Source organism: Pygocentrus nattereri, chromosome 18 (assembly GCF_015220715.1).
Source record: "Pygocentrus nattereri isolate fPygNat1 chromosome 18, fPygNat1.pri, whole genome shotgun sequence".
Lineage (NCBI taxonomy): Eukaryota > Metazoa > Chordata > Actinopteri > Characiformes > Serrasalmidae > Pygocentrus > Pygocentrus nattereri.
In genome coordinates, this window is record NC_051228.1 from 25,062,817 (window position 1) to 25,083,173 (window position 20,357).

The 20,357-nt window shown below is 37.9% G+C and overlaps 1 protein-coding gene across 5 annotated transcripts in view; it reads right to left on the reverse strand.

Moving 5' to 3' along the window:
- sh3bp2 (SH3-domain binding protein 2) overlaps positions 1-20,357 on the reverse strand; it is a 39,489-nt gene that overhangs the window by 9,958 nt on the left and 9,174 nt on the right. Inside the window, exons 1-5 of one of the 5 annotated variants that reach the window (XM_017700234.2) lie at positions 13,702-13,768; positions 3,585-3,724; positions 3,317-3,419; positions 1,726-1,843; positions 922-989 (exon numbers count right to left, since the gene is read on the reverse strand). In XM_017700234.2, coding sequence (XP_017555723.1) covers positions 922-989; positions 1,726-1,843; positions 3,317-3,419; positions 3,585-3,720 — 425 coding nt within the window. In that variant the 5' untranslated portion in view covers positions 3,721-3,724; positions 13,702-13,768. Of the gene's footprint in view, positions 1-921; positions 990-1,725; positions 1,844-3,316; positions 3,420-3,584; positions 3,725-4,812; positions 5,126-11,974; positions 12,191-13,701; positions 13,769-20,357 lie in introns of those variants that run through there. The other 4 variants (XM_017700232.2, XM_017700231.2, XM_017700230.2 and 1 more) reach the window with 4 other exon arrangements.

The following is a 20,357-nucleotide window of genomic DNA, read 5'->3' on the forward strand; positions in this document are numbered from 1 at the left end:
GGAATGGCTCAGTAACATGCTCAAGGCCTGTTTATCTGAAAAGGGAAGTGGTCACAGCTGATGGTATGAGAAACTCCAAGAAAAAAGAGAATACATCTCTACTTCTGTAAAAAGAGTAATTAAAAGCAAGCTTGACATTTTCTTTTTATAAATGTAGAGCTACAACTAAGAAAGTCCCAGGATTTACAAAACCCAACAAGATGTATTGCAACACTGTACACTGAAGAAAATGAACCAATGCACTGAAGATAGTTGAAATTACATGCTTCAAATATGGGTCCGCACAAATAAAATGTTACATTAACTTAAATGAATTAAGGACGTACACAGTAATCATGCTAATATTACATACATTTAAAAGTACATTTAAAGCAACCGTCGAATAACCTTTTTTCAGTGGGGGTTGTTTGACTTACTGAAAATATGCTGACATTAAATAAATTAACTGTGTTGTCTTTAAGTAGCTGGTTTGTGTAAATTAAACAGAAGTTAATGAAGGTGCACTTGAATGATTGAAAGAAAATAGCAAATGTTGATCTAAAGAGAATTCCATTCCAATAAGATCCAAATAAATTGTGATTAAATATTTCAATTTTGCTCATTTTGGGTGAATTCAGAGTCATTCAGAGTGACCAAAACTAAAGCCATGCAATTGATTTCACATTAAAAGAGAGCAGCAATTTTTTATTCAAATAAAAAAGTAACAGAAAATGAATGTAAAATGTGTTTTATGTCAAGCACAAACAGGTTAAAAGCCTAGATCAATCTAATATCTGAAAGTCTTTCTTAACAGTTCAGGTCTTAATCGTAGTCAATATCTTGCTTTTGCTCACATGACCAGTCACGTGATTAGGTGTATTATACATGAAAGTAAAACAGCAGAAGCTCTAATCCACCCTTTAAAGAAGGAAGAAGAGTTACCTGGCATCAAGGTAGTCTTTCTTGTCATTATAGTGGTCAATCTCTTTCCTCAGATGACGCATCCATTTCTGTTGAAGGTGAGAGATGCAGGTTTTTGTACACTTATGGGACATGCAAATACAACATACAGTCATATGCAAATGTTTGAACACCCTGGGTCAAATCATATGTTTTGATTTTGATTTTCTAAGTGGAAGTATATTAACACCCTCCACAGGGAACAAACTTAAATATGACATTTTTCCACAAAAACATAAAATACACATGCCTGTGCAACAGTTATGACATATTTTACATATTATATGTTAATATTTTCCCATATTTAAATGTCACAAACACCAAATGGGCAATAAATCCCTGTAGAGGATGTGTATTAATTTTCACTTAGAAAATCAACCAAACCAACATTATGCAAACATTTGACCAAATGTTACTGTTCATGCAAAGAAGCTCATTTATGACTTTCTTAAAGGAGCCCAAAAAATTGAGTATAGCAATTTTTCTATACAATTATCCGTCACTGTCATATTAAAACCTTCTAATTCCATTTTTTCTACAATTATTTATTTTTAACAGAAGTCACTCTTTACGATGTTGACATTTCATGCCAAATAGATGGATTAAAATGCTTTTTTTCCTCCTATAAAGTCACCATTTCGTCAATATGCGGTTCTGCGATACAACAATATGGACAACAATATGTAACATTACTGTCAACATGTGTTCCATGACAGATCTACCAGAAAGTCCTCCTCCTGTCTAGACAGCCCTGATGATGTGTGTAATATTTAGTAAGAGTTTCACCCTTCTCTCGTCCTCGCTGGCTGCTGAGAAATACCACGTGCGGTGTCTCTTACTGAAGTGCACAATCTTGAATGGGAATACGTTGCTGGACGTGGTCTCCTCTGCTGCCCGCATCACCCTATCAACCAAACATGACATTATTGAAAAGCTGCATGAAGTGGCTGTAACTGCATGAAGTTTATCTGCAACTGTATCAGTCAAAATGTCCACTGAGTGCAAATTACTTTTCAGTGTCAAAAAACAAACAAATAAAAAAAAGAAAACATACATTTAACAAAAAAATCTGATAAAAGCCACTTTCAATCTTTTTGGGTCTTCTTTCAGTTTTTAAAATAAATTGTCAGGGATATTCCTCCACATGTCCAAAGTTCAGTCTTAGAAGTTGGCTGCATTTTCTGCCTCTGTATCCAGCATAATGCCAAACACATTCAGTGATGTTGAGATCAGGACTCTGGGGTGATCCGTACATTGCACTATTGCTTGATTAACAAATTTCCTTCTTTTTTTTATTTATTTTCATTTTCTCAGTAAGAGTTTCTTGACATCTACACATCCTTTCAGACCCATAGTGCTGAGTTCTCTCAGTGGAAGAATGGACAGAAAAAACAGATCTGAAGTAAGAGTGGAGACTGATTATCTCCTCTCTCTCAAAGATGAAAGCTTTAAATGCTGCTTATCTGATGGGGACAGTGTTGGTGGTCTACCAGCGCTCACATCACTTAGGAAGTTGTTATCTAAACTCTTCAGAAAAAAATGCATACATTGTACTTCTTGGCCATTTTGACTGGAAATTAAACAAATGAAGAGTGGACCGTGTTGCACAGTACTGTACTATGCTGAATTATCATAACTGATCATAATGCAATGCATTCAACGTATAGGCACTTCTAAAAAAAAATCTCCACAGTGCTCCTTGCAATTTTACATTACTAACAACATCAACTATTCAAATTTTATAGAGTACCAACAATAACCCCAGTTTACACCCACTCTTTGCAATGCTGGACCTTGCGGGGCTCTCTGTACCGATGCTCTGTATACAGAGCCAGCTGAGAGGAGATCAGTGCCTGCATGCAGCTGCATTAAAGGACTATTTTTACCATTTCACAGCAGAGTCTGGTCACTACACACAGTAATTATACACACACTGCCTACGCCACGTCAGGCCCACACAGGGAGGAACTGAGAGGATTACTGCGGGCTTCTCTGGGTCTCAGCCTTGTGTAAAAGCTAGCCTGAACATGGAAAATCGAAGAGAACATTTGAGACGTATGCAACGTCTCCACTGACCTGACATTCATGAGAAGCCAGGTTTCTGTGCGCTTGTGGGCAGAATTGAAACCCTTGTTACCTTTTGAGACTTGCATTCAAGGGGCTCAATTGGGGACAGGATGTGGCTCACTAGCATGAAACATAACTACATCGATTGTCCATTTTGAGCTCTATATGAGCTGCATTCCTCTAGCAGGGTAACTTCTGAAATTCTAATTTTATATACCATCCTATAAGCAAACACAGTGTCTTCACCAGCTAAGCAGACACAGCATTTCATAGCATCAGATGTCTAAGTAAGCAGTGGAAATGAACTTGCCTGTTGTAGCCATTAAGGGAGAATGCCCCTTGGGGTGCAGCAGAAGTACTTGTCTTGAAATAGTAGATGCAGCCTTTGTGGATTATAATGTAGCGTAGAGGCCCTGTGGGATTGGCATTGAAATCAAATATATTTCAGGATTTTCAAAACCAAGCTGTCAATCATAGCTAAAAACAGGTTCCAGAACTGCCAGCACTACTTTACATTCTTTTTGGTGGTGCCAAAAAAACAGATGTATGGTGATAGCTTTCATTTTCATGGTACTCACATTTCATTAAGCTGAATTGGCTGCCCCCCTTCTTGTGTAGGTACCCAGACATGGAGACCCCTCCAGGCATGGTCAGAAGATTCTGAGCTCCAATAGCCCTCATGGGGACGGGCCAGGAGATCTGTGCAGTGGCCATATTTCTACAACAGAGAAGAAAGATTTCTCATCAACACAAAATGTCGAAAAGACAAATGCATTCCACGGCCTCTTTCCGCAGTCCCCCTAGCAGCCGTTCCACCAACTGAATGAAAAAAGACTTGGATGCTTTGAATTAATGCAGTCAAATAAAAATGAAATCAGATTAACTAGGACAAAGTTGGCTCTCTCTGTGTGAGAAGCTGTTGAGCTGCTAGCGAGAAATTAGGGTTTAAGGGGAGACATGAGAACCTCCTGCTGTAAAAACTCACATCCCTCACATCTGTTGTATCTTGGCACAGATGGCCGTGCGAAGATGCAACAGATGATAACAGAGCTGCGACTTTCTTTATACCTAAGGTTGTGTACTGTCCTATGAAAATTTGAGTTGCTTGATCACTTATGATGATGCATCTATTGAAATATAATCCATCAACATTACTGAAAAAAATGCATAGGTGCAAACTGCATAATAACACCTATAGCAAAGGGAAAATGCACTTAACGGCTACTGTGAAAAGGGACTAACTGAAAAATATTAAGAGTTCAAAGCTAACTATGCAACGCCCCAGAAAGAAACACACAAAGAGTCGTTTACAGAACATGGGGCAGGAAACAGCAAGAACAAAGAAAAAAAAACATATTGAAAGGCCTACTTTATCTTTCAGAAGTGCACTAGTTGGAAAAATACAGTTTAGAAAGCTCAACTTCAGTTTTGGCCTGAAACTTCACACCATCTCCACTCAACTCCACAGCAAGTTCAGTCGTTACTCTAGTGAGAAAAGATTGCATCTCCAAAACAGCAGCAGAAAGAAGAAAGTAGAAGAAAGAAAACTTTTAACTTGAACATTTTATTGCAAGTAATTATAGACCATTGAATATGAAATGTCCACATTTTTAAAATGACAAACAAGGTTCTGATAGGAAAAAAATCAAGCAACAACTCTTGGATGGAATCAAAACTCAAGGTCCATGTAGTAGACTCCTCCAATGCTCTCCTTTAACTCTCACCACTCATCTCTCTAAAAATTAGTCCTCTCTCTCTCTCTCTCTCTCTCTCTCTCTCTCTCTCTCTCTCTCAGGCTGCGCTTACCTCTTACTCATCCGCCTTCTTATGGTTTTTACTGCCATGCTCTCACTGAACATGCTGGCAGCGGAGCTTAGAGCTGGGAGGAGATCCATACAAGACTGAGGAGCTTCTCACCTCAGCCCTAATAAAGCCAGCCTGACTAGCCCAAACCCTTCAGCCAAACCTTCACCCTGGACCGGACAAAGCCAAGACAGGAAAAGCAGGAAACAGCACGTTTCCCGTGGAATGTGCGATCCCCTCCTGAGCTCTTGATCGTGCTACGGGTCACAGATTTCCAGCAGAGTTTGCTGTTTCAAGCTCACTGTGTGACAGCTGGTGCCCGAGAGCCAGGCTGTAGATGCACACCAAGACTTATGAAGTAGTGAAACATGGGGAAAAAATAAAAAGGTCTGTCTGATGTCTGAATCTGATTTCTCCTAAATTGCTCTGAAAACTTGCTGGGTGGAGCTGAAAGATTATCTAGTGCCATGGGACAGCTGAAACTGAGGGCTCAGCCCAAAGAATGGAGAATGGAAATGTAGCATGAAAGATACACAACATTACCCAAAGGTCAGGAGGTAATCTGACAAATGGGCCAAAAGAGGGAATGTCCTCAAGAATGCGGGAATGTTGACTGAATCGTAGAGATGCCAGAGAAGACTTTTTGCTCCAGCTCGCACAGCACAATCTGATGCTATCTTTAGATGCTAAAATTGGTGTGGTATGGTGTGGTTCTGACACGTCAACAGGTCTTTTACTGACCCTCTGATGGCCTTCACTTCAAGGCACTTGAAAGGACAAACAAGAGGCCTTTATCTCTGAGGCTTCTTTTGAACTTGTTTTAGTTTCCACTAGGGAGCACTAACCCGAGCGGAAAACACGCTCTCAGCCTCAATATTTGCATCAGAGGCTGTCTTCCTTTCCCCAAGAATGTTGCGTAGGTGAAAAAAGGTTAAAATAAGACAGCACACCTACGAAATGACAGTGAGGTGTTGAGGTGTGAAATGCGAGATTAGCTACAAGAGCTGGAAATCATAACAAAATATTCAGTTCAATTAATTTTTTTACTTAATATATACACAATGAATCTCAAGCAACTGCAGTATCTTGCACAGTGGACACAAAACCAACCGGCTTTTGAAATCAACCAGCTTACCTGACGGTACAAATTGCTAAGTGGGTTCATATTCTGCATGCTTACATATTTATGCACCAAAATAGTAATAATACATTTGACATGCCCATTTTACAACCTCTATGTGTCCCAGAATTAAGCAAGCTGCTTTTAATACTGTGCCTTTAAAAATGATGTATGTAAATAAACTCTGTTGGCTATTAACTATCCTGTATTATGCTTCATTCAAAAATCAGAAATACATCTTATTACTTCAGTTTGACTGAGTTTAGTTAAACTGTTATAGATGGAGGAGAAGACTATATTAAAATGTGTTTTAATGACATCACAAACCATGAATTCAAAATGAGCTTATGCAGCTTAGCTTCTATATTTACACTCTGAAACTTTGTGAGAAAGTGTTTGTTTTTGTTTATCTGTTTTTGTTACTTTTAATGCTGATATACGCAAAAGAGCTCTTTTCTGATTGTCTGTCTCATCTGAAAAAGCAGTCCAGGCAAAAATGCTCCTAATAACTTCAGCCTGAATAGGCAGGGCTAACCTGCTGCAGGGAGATTTAAGCAAATACTATGGATTCTGTGACATCACAAAAATCAATGCGGATTATCTCCCATATACGGACAGGAAAGTGAATTATGTATTGAATTTTTTAACCCCTTAAATGGCCAGGGCCCACCAGTGGGCACAAATATTTATTACACACTTCTATAACCTAAGAATATCTCAGCCAGCGCTATTAAGGTGTTAATAGTGTTTTCCAGTTTGGTTTAATAGCAGTAGCTCACCATTCACTTTTTTTGCACCTGAGCCAGTTTTTACAAAACCACAGTTCATGTATCATTTAGTTCACTGCAACTGGTGAAGTAGATTATTTAACATGTAGAACGCAGATGAAATTAGTTAAACAGCGGTTAGACAAACAACATAATCTGAACCTCAGATCTCTCTGTGTGCTGAAGCTGAGATATTAACCAGGGGAAGAGGGTTCACAGAAACCGGTTTAAACAGGGAGGCTGGCAAGCATGCCAGTTTCATTCAGCAAACTTCCTGATGTGGCTTTCCTCAAGATAACCCAGGGGTTTGGTTAACATAGGCCAACTCTCTGAGGTCCTCAACAGGACGCAAACAAAAAGTGTTGTGAATGGCCCAGACTGCACCAAGACCTAAAGGAAGGTGTCACTGATCAAAATCTCTTTCCAGGCTGATTTATGCAGCATGACATTTCATAGAATTATAGACGTCATACTTTTACAGCCACAGTTTCCCCAAGACTAACAGTATATCACAGCTCACTGGCAGTTCAGGGCTTACCACAAAGAGAAAAACGTTTGCACACATACCAAAGGCAGTGACCAATGTTCTAACTGTCCTTGCAAGGACACTCTGGCCAAAATGAAAAATGTATCCATTGCTGCATTTGTTGTAAACAAACCTATTTGCCTCATATCCATGCCAAATGTGAGATTTCCTGACATTTAAAGACAGGAAAACCCCTTTATGACAATGTCTCGAAGGTGGAAGCAAATTTTAAAAGACTACAAGTGCTCTGGGGTGGATACTTTTGGGCAGGCTCTTTTATTTTGCTAGATCAGTAGCTATCAGTCAGGATTCGTTGAGAGCCGTATGCCATATCTCTGTAACACATGCTGCACTTCAGAATACTACATAACATAACATAACATAACATAACATAACATAACATAACATAACATAAAACAACATAACATAAAACATAACATATTAAGTGCCAGTTATTTTAATAATTAATTTAATTTATTTATTTAATAATGAATCATAATATGTTAATTACCTATGTCAAGCATGTAAATTGAGCTGTTAAAACCTTCGTTATTAGGATTTTATGTAAGTTTACATTTACATTATAGGCCTCATTGCTCAATTCCTATTTTTTTTTGGCTCAGATCCAATCTATCTAACCTGATGGTTCACATTAGTGAAGGTAAGTGATTTAAAGCCATTATTAATGAATGTAATGAATACGCATCCTGATCACAGTGCAGATCCTGATCAACGACATTGCATGAATGAATAACAAAATAACCAGCAGAACAGGCCCTTCTTGCGAAGATATTGTGCCGCAAAAGGCTCTCAGCTGTTCGTTCTTAGAGTAAGACAAAAGCAAAAAATGGTCTGATGTTTTTGCAGTGTTTATTGGCTCTAACTTCAGGTTAGATGCTGCTGCCACAATAACACTGAATGGTAAAAAAAACATGAATTCTGATTTGTTTATTCATATCAAGTTCCCATAGCCACAAATTAACCAAGGACCACATATGAAAGTGGCTCAGATCTGGTATGCAAAGATCAGATTTGTGTGCCCACACAGCTCAGAAAACATCCAATTGGTGCCACTTCAGCCTGGTAATGTAAATGAAGCCTAAAAGACCATGTGGTTTGAATACTTAGTACTTACATTCTAAGAGCCTGGACCAGTCACACAGACTTTTTGATCCATTTCTAGTTCCAGGCACCCAGTGTTTCAGAGTCACCATAGCCCAGCACCACTACTGGGTCTAAACAGACCAAAACAACAGTCCAGATCCAGTAAGACTTAAACACTAACAGAACAACAGACAGTTCCTCTATTAGACCGTACTCTACTTTTTATTGTTGCACAACCTAACGAAATGAAGCTTCATGGGAGTGACCAGGCAGATGATGTTATCAAGCCACACTGTTTGTGGTTTCATCAGAGGTCTAACACGTTTTTCTCTCACAGTAATGCTGTAGTTTAGTTTACGAAAAAAAAACAGTAGTAACCAAGGAACTCTGTGATGCCTGCTGACAAAAGTTTGCATAAGAAAGACGTATGAAGTTATGATCACGAGCCACCTTATAATCTCTTTGAACACTGTACTAGCATCATTGACCACCTTCATCATTTTTCAATTTCTGACCACAGTATTGCTGTTGCTAAATTATTCTTTGGGCGACAGACTTGTCACCACAGCAGTTTTATAATAGCTCATGTACAATTCTATCTGGCGCAAATGGTGAGCTACAGCGGTTAAAGGGCAAATACTACAATCAAATTTCTGAAAGCTTGACATTGTGCGTACACTTACTGCTCACTACTCAGTCCATATGTGACAACTAACCTTCAAAACCAGCTTTATAATGATTGTGACATCACAACCATGACCATTTACACAGGACTACCAATTTAGCCTATAGCAACTGAGCCCGTCCATTCACGCCAAAGTGTTCGGCACTGTTACTGTATGCATTGCTATTTTCAGTCCATATAGTCCATTAATTGAAACAAACTCAAAAAAATCATACAATTTAAGTAGCATTTTTTGTGATGTCACAAAATCCAGTGTGCTGTGTAAAATTCGTCAACCATCATTTATTTATTCAATTTCCATTCAAAAACGGCACAAATAATTTATCAGGAGACATTCTAAGGAGATTAGATTTAAGATAAACCATCTGCAAAATGCAAGACAAAGTCAAAAAGACAACTAATGAAAAAAGTTTTCAAATGTGGAAAAAAATGAAAGGCTCTGATAAAATGTGCCTACTAACAACCACAAAACACTTGCTAGACCACTGCCATTAGTTACCATGAGATAAATTAGAGCATATTTCAGTTTATAGAACAGAGAACACTGGGGTGGGATGGCAGCACAGCGTAGACTGTAAAATGTCAACATAAAAGCAAACTCAAAACTCTGACATTTTAGGTAATCTTAGCCCGGCACATTTTTTAAGTCCTATGAAAAGAATGTGTCTTAGGAAAAGATGACATACGATCACATCCCAGATAAACAGCACTTAAACCTTTCATCTCTGAGAGAGAGAGGAGAAAATAAAGCTTTAAATCTGAAAAAATCCACAGCTGTTTCTGTCCATCCTTCCACTGTGAGAAGACAGTTTAACACTATGGGCCTGAAAGGATGTACAGCTGTCAATGAGCCGCTACTGAGAAAATGAAAAACATACAAAAAAAGTAGAAATCTGAAAGTGGGCATCTGAGATGCGGACTGACGTTCAATAGATCCATATGTAGGGTTTGACTTGGAAGCAGAAAATGTAGCCAAAATCTAAGACTGAACTTGGCTGTTTTGACTGAAAATGAATTCAATTAAAGGTGGTCTCTGACTTTTGCATAGCACTGTACATGTATCAGACTACAGCAGTTTAGCTCATCTACTAATCAGCAAATCAGCAGAACACTACAACTCTTCACTTGACTCTAGTCTAGGCTTTGAAGAAAGCAACAGTATCCAAAAGACAGAGTGATACCTGCTGCAGCTGGCTGATAACAGTTTGCATCAGATATACAGACCAAAGCTATGATAACTTGGGTCACCATATAAGCTCTTTGAACACTGTACTAGTGGCGGCGCTGGGATTTGTTTTACACACTAAACTGAGAGTGGTGCACCACCCAAACATATCTAGCTAAAAGTGGCTACGTGGTCACAAAATGACCACTGAAGAAGGGCTACTGGAAGGCAAACACAAACTGTACACAGATGACCTACGAGGATACACCAGCAAGGTGGACCTATAGCACTGTCCAGAAATTTGAGACCACCCCTCATTTACTATCCATTCAAAACAGCCTTTAAGCACAAGTTCTGCAGAAACTTACACTGAAGCCTCTACAACTAAATATAATATATACATATATTTCAGTATTTAGTGTGTGCACTCTTTACCTTTATTACAGCTTTCATTCATTTCTCCTTCATTCTCATTTTCTCCTTGTCATAATCCAACTAATCCCAAATACAATCAAGTCTGGACTCTGAGGTGGTCAGTCTATTTTTCTATTACTTTTCTATTTTTCTTTTCTAAGCAAGAGCGTCTTGAAGGCTACACATCCTTGTAGACTCATAATGCTGAGCTGACTTCTCACAGTGGGAGGATAGACAGAAACACCTGTTTTTCCTTTGTTCAGACCTGAAGTAAGAGTGGACCTTGACTTTCTCCTTTCTCTCAAAGATGAAAGCTTCAAGTACTGTTCAACTGATGGGGCATTTTTGTTGGTCTACCAGGTCTTGCACGATTGGTAGTATCTTATTTTCTCTGTGGCTTTTAATACTGTTTTGGCTGCTTTGACAGATAAATACATGACAGGTGGTCTCTGACTTTTGCACACTACTGTACAAGTTAGGGGTTTCTAATACTGTGGTTGCTGAGTGCAGGATTTTTTTGTTCCCTTTTGAAACAGAAAGACATTTCCATGTTCTAATTCTGTAAGAACATAAAGCTTAAAGTATAGCACTGATAACCAAGAAGTCTCCATGGATTTCCCCCTCATCATTTCCTGTGTCCAAATATGGGCACGCTGCTCATAGCAGGAAACTATTCTCACAACTCCAGAAAAGTGCAGGAGGAACATGCAAGATTCTCTAAATGACACAAACCAACAGTACATCTGGCTGCAACAAGAGTAAATGAGTCAGTGTGAGAAAAGTGACTTAACAGACAACTGTCTTGGCAAACCCATCTGTTGAGATTGTGTGGGCTGCTGTTTCGCATGCTGTGGGGAGCTCACCCACTTCTTCACAACCACATAAACACGCCATCACTATCTGCATGCAGCTCTGAATCAATTGTTCATTATTTGTTATCAGATATCAGATGTCTCGGCAAGACCACATCAAGGACCCTGCAGTCTTGAGTTGAGTTTGCCGTTCGAGAATTTGGACTAGTGAGGTGTTAAAGGCTTTAACACACTAGACGTTTACATGTCAAGTCTACGCATTACATGACAATACATAAAGTAGGCAATTATCACATATGTGGGACTTCTGGGTAATAAAAACAAAGCGGCAACAGTTCAAGGCAGCGGTTTGCAAAGTAAAGTAACCACTTGTGAATATTCAGTTTCACTTTTATCTGCTGTCCAAGTAATAGCAAAGAACATCATCTAATTGCTGTACGTGCTCACTGTTACATCTTCGCAAGTGTGTCAGCTCACATACAGTTTTAATATGTGACACATTAATGGCTTTATGTGTTGTCAGACTATAAGTGAAGTAAGACCCAGGAAGCAAAGAAGCAAATCGTACTTACACAATATTCAGATTTGTCAGACACATTTTCACAGACTGATGCGGATATACAGATGGCCTCTTCTTCTTCACCGATAGAGCCATGGAAACAGGACTGCCACCATGTTATCTGGTTGAAGCTGAGCGCATAATCGTGAAGGAGACAGCTGACAGCAAGTTTCAGGGACTGATAGAGAGAGTAGCTAGATGGAGGCAGTCTATAACCTATAACTTGCATATAGTGACAAGTCACTTCCTCCCCATGGCCACAACGCGAACACGGACCGTCTGTGTCAGAGTGCGACTTCCTGTTGGCTGGCGTTGCTAAGCTGATTGGCTGGGTCTCACACTCAGAGACTAAGCTTATGGGTGAGGAGAGGGACTTTCCACCCCACTGCCACTAGCTTTTACAGTAGATCCAGGCAGTCACGTAACCAATGTCCAGACGTGCACCATTGCAAAACCAAAGCTTTCTAGGCCAATGATGGAAAAGACATCTCAGACTTGTTCTCATGTTGTTTCTGTCATTGAGACAAAACCTCATATCTCCAAAATGGTGGCTTTACAGGAGAAGGAAAAATAATCTTAACTTGTAATGACAGTTAGCTACCTAGATTTTTTTCCAAATGATTATGGAGCAGTTTTGTTGGTCTGTCAATCACCAAAGTTAACACAACGCAAAGGATAACTGGAGTTTCCAAATTATGCCAAAAAACACAAAATTCAAAGAAATATATAAGGTTTGTGTGTCACAGCAACAATAAATATCTTATGTGCATTTAGTTGTGTTCTTTAAAGTCATAAATAGGTATCGGTGGGTCCTTGTAAAGCCACATACTGCTTACAAATTCAACAACAAAAAATGTCATAATTTCCCCTTACCTCAAACTTAGGCCATGTTAAATTACTTAGGTCTACTTCTTTGATTTTGCAGTGGAGCTCAGAGGCTAAAACAAAAAAGGAGTCTCTCACCCAAAAAAAGGCTACTTAACTTTAGTAGCCTCCATTGAAGCAAACTTCAAACATCAAATACATTTTGGCCAATCGACTACCTTCGAAATAAATGGAAAATTCTGTACCTTTTTAGGGAACCTTTCCTAAACCTATGAGCACAAATTTTTACAGCTGCAATATCAGCACTAGCCCAAATATGGCACTTTCCAATCCAAGAGGGTTTTCCCCTGCAATCCAAAGCTGACCGAATAGCTCATCTCACTTCTCATTCCATAAGTGGCAGTGAAGCTGACTAGGTAGTAAAGCTCAATCTCAGTGAACTGCAAGACTCAGAGTATGAGGAAAGCAAGGCCCAGGTAAAAGATATTTCCTATAATCAACACCACCTTTAACTCTGTGAACTTGACAAACAGACATTTTTTTAAAAACATCCAAGCGCTAAAAGAATACTGAAGACCTGGTTGAATACATGGCAATGGTGATCCAACAGTGCTTGGTTAATGCCCACATTTTCAAGTTCCTGTTGGCAAAAAAGAGAATTCTGACATCCCTTAAAATTCCACATCCCTTAAAATCCCTGGATGGAAAGTACCAGCCCTGCATACTTTCTCTTTTGGGTTTTATACTTGGCACAAGCACAAAGAAATGGCAGAACCCTTTGAGTTTAAACAGACATAAGCCACTACCATAACCTAATCTCCAACAGAACTGGCCAACAGGCCTCAGGAATAGTAGGCTGCAAACTTATCTAATACATTTAGAAAAAAAAGAGAAAAAAAATAAACAAGGGCTTACCCATTGAGACCATCTGAAGTACCATCTGAGCTTGCACTCAAAAACTGAGCTGAGTGGTTTGCAGTGAATAAGTCCACTTCCTCTCTGGTTCACTTGAATGTGCTATTTTTGAGATCCTCCCATTTACACTGCTGTCTGTATCTGCTCTCTCTTGTAGAAGATGGCCAAAGGTGATTCTCTAAAAAGTGCACTGACTACTAAAAATACTAACACCACAGCAGAGTAGCTGTACATGCTGATGTGCAGGGAAGTTCTGCAACTAGTCCTATTTTAAGATTTCTTATCTACATTATAGTTTTAGTTTACAAACAGAATTTGTGCAATAATATACAGCACTAAGCAAAAGTCAGAGACTACCCTACATTTATTTAATTTCCAGTCAAAACATTAAGCAACATTTACTTAAGCCATTAAGTACAAGTTACTCATTTGTTGTCAGGATATTTCTGAGGAGAGATATAAGATAATACAATGTATAATGAAGGAGAAAGTCAAAGTCACAATTAGTGAAAAAACAGGAGATTATTGCTCTGGTTCAAAAAGACTGGACTGGAGTTTGCAAATCAAACAAAAAAGCTCACAACAATGGACTGACCACATTGGATTGTGAAAGGCAGAACATGCAACCAACTTCTAAGACTAAACATTGGAAAAATAGATTTTTTTGAAAATAATAAATTAATAATAATAATAATAATAATAAATTAGAAAGCAATTTTCTGTTTAATATCTATTGCTGACATTTGAAGCATGCTGTACATTATGCCACATAGTAAATCTACCATCATTTATCTTTAAACTCTGGTATACTACGACTTCATGACACTGAACAATATTGCTAGATCTGTCATGTTACAAAATGTAAACGCCCTGAAAATCTCTAGTGCTAAATGAACTTCTGCAGGGTTCATCAGAGCCCACGCTTCCCAAAAAGAGCTCTGAAGAAGCAGAAGCCGTTTTAGCACTGATGATTCAACAGTACTCCTAACACCTACTGGAAGGGTCCTTTGTCTTCTTGCAGAGTCTCAGACTCTACATTACGCTGAAGCAGAAAAAGAACACTCAACTAACAGAGGAAGTCTGAGAGAGGCTGTGGTTGCATGACGTCCAGAAAGCCGCATGTAAATAAAACTGAGATAAGCTGACTGGTGGGGGGTCTTCACACAATCCTGTCCTTGCCACTGTCGCTCGCCCACTTTGGAATGTTCAAGAAGGTAGCTATGATAGTCAGACTGTGTGAAAAATACTGAAAGAGAGCAAGGAATCGAAACTGAGACATAGGAAACTTTACAACGCAGCACACAAACATTCTCTTTTTCCATCTCAGAAATAAAGCGCTTTCTATTTGGTTTGCAACTACTTAATGAATGTGGCCCACAAAGCCTGCTTCACTAGGCGAATGCAGAAGTGCGAAACGAAAGCACTATAAAGACAAGATTACACGTTAATATGAATGATTTACTCTACTTGATATCAAGGCCATTTTCTGGAAACTGCCTTTCTAGAACAAGGAAGAGGCTAATTTTTCCAAAACAAACCCTGAAAGACAGTAAATCAGCAAGAGTGAATCAGCAGTAATGACATCATTTTCCTTTCACAAGAATAAACACTACATGCATGTAAAGGCAAGTATACTCATACAAAATAGAGCTGTTTTGCTCCAATTCTCTAACAGGAAGAGCTATTCTTAAATATGAGTATTTCATATTTACTGCACTCCGCCTATAACAATAAATTGCCAGAGAATATAACATGGCCACTTTAATAAAAGCCCCTCCATATTGCTGGTGTACTTGTCTGTTTATATATATGGACCTTATAGCATGTCCAATAAGTGATATAAGGTACACTGTTCTGTGCCAGTGTGTTATGCTCATCAACATACAAAAATGTAAATGCGCTCTCAAAGGTACAGCAGTGTTTTTAAGGTCCAATTGTGTACCTCAAATATTTTTTCCCCCAGAGAAAAACTGCATATTTGTATATTTTAATAATCTTCCTTTTTAAAACAGAACCAACAAATAAAAAACAGGAGTCACAACAGGGTGTGCGGAGTTGATACCACTTAATATAACTGCAAATGAATATGATACAGTTATGTTCCCTGAGTAAAGACACTAAGATGTAACAAGAGGGTTGCTGCTCCAGTGACAGTTTAGTATAATTTTTCAGAGAATGCAGAGCTTAGATGTCAACACTTCTGCATTTCCATGCAAATGTTAGTCTCTTTCTCTGTTCTGGACTATTTACAAACTGGAAAAAACTATTCAGTTTACACAGTATGTGAAATGCAAAAAACAGAAAGCGCTAATGTGTGAATCCATTTTGTTCTGAATTTAAATGAAAGCACCACAAAGACAAAATAATGTTTGACCTTATCAACTTCATTGGTTTTTTGTAAATGTACATTCGTTTGGAAGTTGAAAACTGTTCCAAAAAATGTCAGGACTGTGATAACATGGACTAAGAACATTCAGAAACATCCTAAACTAATGATGCAGTCATGCTGAGGTTTAAAAGGAGCATCCAGGAAAGGCTTGGTCCTGTGAGAGCAAGAATGGGTTGAGGCTTGCCACTTTCCCCAACAATGCATTAGTGAATGCATTAGTTTAAGAACAGAGGTCATTTTCAGGGAATCAATGGGAATTTGATGATAACCCCACATGGACTCGGTGACATTTTGACACACTGTTGTCAATAAACATGTCAACAAATCATCACTGTCCAAGCACCTTCAAATGTTAAGGAAAAATGTTAACTGTACAAGAGAAGGCAAAACTTTCTTTACTTAGAGGTGTAACTCTTTTTGTCTCAGTGTTTTTGACACTGTTGTATGAATATTATGTAATTAACTTATTTCTAGACAGTTTTTACAACCAGACGTTGTAATTTCACATTTGTAATATTTTGAGAAAAAAGTCGTACTATTTTGAGAAAGAAAAGTTATAATGGTTTGAGAAAAAATTCATAATATTTTGAGATAAGTCATAATATTTTGAGAATAAAGTTATGTTTAGAGAAAAAAGTTGTAATATTTTGAGAATAAACTACTATTTTGAGAAAAAGTAATATTTTGAGAAAAAAATTATAATATTTTGAGAAAAAAGTTGTAATATTTTGAGATAAAAGTCATAATAATATTTTGAGAAAAAATTTGTAGTATTTTGAGGAAAAAAGGAATATTTCAAGGAAAAGCCATAATACTACGAGGATAAACATAGTTTCCTGCTCAGCCATTTCCTATACTAATAACTAAATAAAGTCTGGTGCTGATGTGTCAGTAGAGACAGAGAGACTGAGTATTTCTTTATGGGTGAAATCTATATGAAATTATAACTCCACTAACTCTGACTTTTTTTCTCTAAATATCCAAAATATAACGACTTTTTTCTCTAAATAGTATGGCTTTTTTCTTGAAGTATTACAACTTTTTTTTTATCAAAATATTATCACTTTTTTCTCTAAATATTACTTTTTTCTTGAAAGAGTACAACTTTTTTCTCTAAGTATTACAACTTTTTTCTCAAAATATTATGACTTTATTCTGTCTACTTCTTATAAAGAAGTAATAATGAACATAATCCCATAAAATTTTGTAATGTAATTAGTAGGTAATTAGTAACTTGTAATGGATTTTGGCTTTTTTTTGAATACTTATGATATAATGCCTGAGCTATACCTGAGCTCTCTCTACAAACATCAAAATAGCATTTTGTGTGGTCTGCTGAGCCTGTGCATCACTCTGTCCTGACTTTAAAAACAAAGTTAGATTTAAAGGTAGACAAACTTTTCCTTTCGTCCATATCTTGGATAACTTCATTTGATTTTACCTTCTGAACACCTTGAACCACTTACTCTCTACAATGTCGATTAACGCTAAATTGAATTCTCCTTACTAGCCTGTCTATACACAGTTGCATCATCATGTAACAAGATGGAATAGTCCATTGTAACTAAAACAGCCCCCAGGGGCTGCACTGAAACTGCTAAAATGAATCACTACAATTGTGATCGCACTAGTACAATCACTACTGATGCTGCCAATAGCTCTGAGCTTAAGCTCACCTGATGTGGACAGATAAACAGGGGAAACATGTATTGTGGTCTGAGAAGTCAACCTTTCAAATAATGGATGTTGCGATGACTGAGCCAAATAAGTAAAGGACCATCCAGATTGTTACCAGTGTGAAGCTCAAAAGCCAAAGTCTGTCATGGTAAGGTGGTGTAGTGTCATGGGTAACTTAATGGTATCATTAACGTTAAAAGATATATACACACATCTTGGAACAACATATCGCTGCTGTCAGAACAAAACCCCATATCTCCAAAATGGTAACTTTACAGGAGAAGGAAAAAAAACATACTTTACTTTTAATGTAAGTCAACAGAACCAGAATTTTTCCAAGTTATTTTAGTCCATCCTTCATGAAATTCACACACAGTATAAAAGGCCAACATGCATTTTCAAATTATGTCAAATTGAGAATCAACAATAATGGTGATACGATGTTTTGTACCGACAGCAGCGATATGCTGCTTTCTAGATGACGTCTTTTTGAGGGACATCCATGCTTATTTAGAGATGATGATGCCAAGCTACATTCTGCACATGTAACAACAGCATGGCAACATAAACAGAGCGCAAGCTAGAATGGCCTGCATGCAGTCCAGACCTGTCCTCTGATGAAAACATATGCCACATTATAAAGTGCAATATACAACAATGAAGACCTTGTATGGTTGTACAGCTGTTGTGTAACAGACGAATGGTAAAAAAACACTTTGCGTTTTAGTGCCAAAATGTTTATTAAGTGTTGTTTAATGGCAAGATGTTGTAACACAGGTGTAAACTGTGCTCCCGACCCAATTTTTTGGAAGGTGCCGCAGACATCAAACTTGATTGAGCTCATATTTACAAAAAACGAGAAAAACAGAAAATATAATTTTTTATAGTGTTTTGAATTTAATATAGGTGAAACAGAATTTACAAATTATTGCTTTCTGTTTTTACTAGCATTTTGCAATATGTTCCAACATTTTTATAACGTAATTGAGGTTTCTAGATGGAAACTTCTATTCTATTTGTTCCAACATGACTTGTTTTACTTAAGGTCATGAACGGTTAAGGCCTTCATCACTGCTGGTAATAATCTCCACCCACGCTACTAACTGATTCAGCAGTTTTTCCTCTGCATGTAAAAGGTGGGAAGTAACTAAAATGTAAGTACTGCATAGGCTGAAGACAAAAATTAAGCTTGCAATATCTTGTCATGTGTCACTTAGTTTGCACACATTGAGAGTAAGAGGGACCTGCATTAAGTTAGGGTTAGGGTCAAATTTTAACAAGAATCCACACACTGCCATTTCTGTCATGATGCAATACAAATATTAATGCTGTCTAGTCTGTAATGTCTGAGGACTTCTGAAAGCTATGAACTCCTTCACTAATGCTATATTGGAAAAGAAAACATGTTTAATATAGTAAAGATGTGTCAATACAGTGGTGCTTGAAAGTTTGTGAACCCTTTAGAATAGTCTATATTTCTGCATAAATATGACCTAAAACATCATCAAATTTGCACACAAATCCTAAAAGTAGATAAAGAGAACCCAGTTAAACAAATGACACAAAAATATTATACTTGGTCATGTGTTTATTGAGGAAAATGATCCAATATAACATATTTGTGAGTGGCAAAAGTATGTGAACCTTTGCTTTCAGTATCTGGTGTGATAAAATTCTCTGATAGAATTCAGAATTCATTGTTCCATCAATGAGGGCAAGTTGTCCTGGCCCAGATGCAGCAAAACAGGCCCAAACCATGATACTACCACCACCATGTTTCACAGATGGGATAAGGTTCTTATGCAGGAATGCAGTATTTTCCTTTCGACAAATATAACGCTTTTCATTTAAACCAAAAAGTTCTATTTTGGTCTCATCTGTCCATAAATCATTCTTCCAACAGCCTTCTGGCTTGTCCACATGATCTTTAGCAAACTGCAGAGGAGCAGCAATGTTCTTTTTGGAGAGCAGTGGCTTTCTCCTTGCAACCCTACCATGCACACCATTGTTGTTCAGTGTTCTCCTGATGGTGGACTCATGAACATTAACATTAGCCAATGTGAGAGAGGCCTTCAGTGACTTAAAAGTTACCCTGGGGTCCTTTGTGACCTCACCGACTATTACATGCCTTGCTCTTGGAGTGATCTTTGTTGGTTCCCTCATGGGGAGGGAATCAATGGTCCTGAATTTCCTCATTTGTACACAATCTGTCTGACTGTGGATTGGTGGAGTCCAAACTCTTTAGAGATGGTTTTGTAACCTATTCCAGCCTGATGAGCATCAACAACTCTTTTTCTGAGGTCCTCAGAAATCTCCTTTGTTCGGGCCATGATACACTTCAATAAAATGTGTTGTGAAGAGCAGACTTTGATAGATCCCTGTTCTTTAAATAAAACACCCACTCACACCTGATTGTCATCCCATTGATTGAAAACACCTCTAATTTCACCTTCAAATTAACTGCTAATCCTAGAGGTTCACATACTTTTGCCACTCACAAATATGTAATATTGGATCTTTTCTCAAACAAATGACCAAGTATAATATTTTTGTGTCATTTGTTTAACTGGGTTCTCTTTATCTACATTTA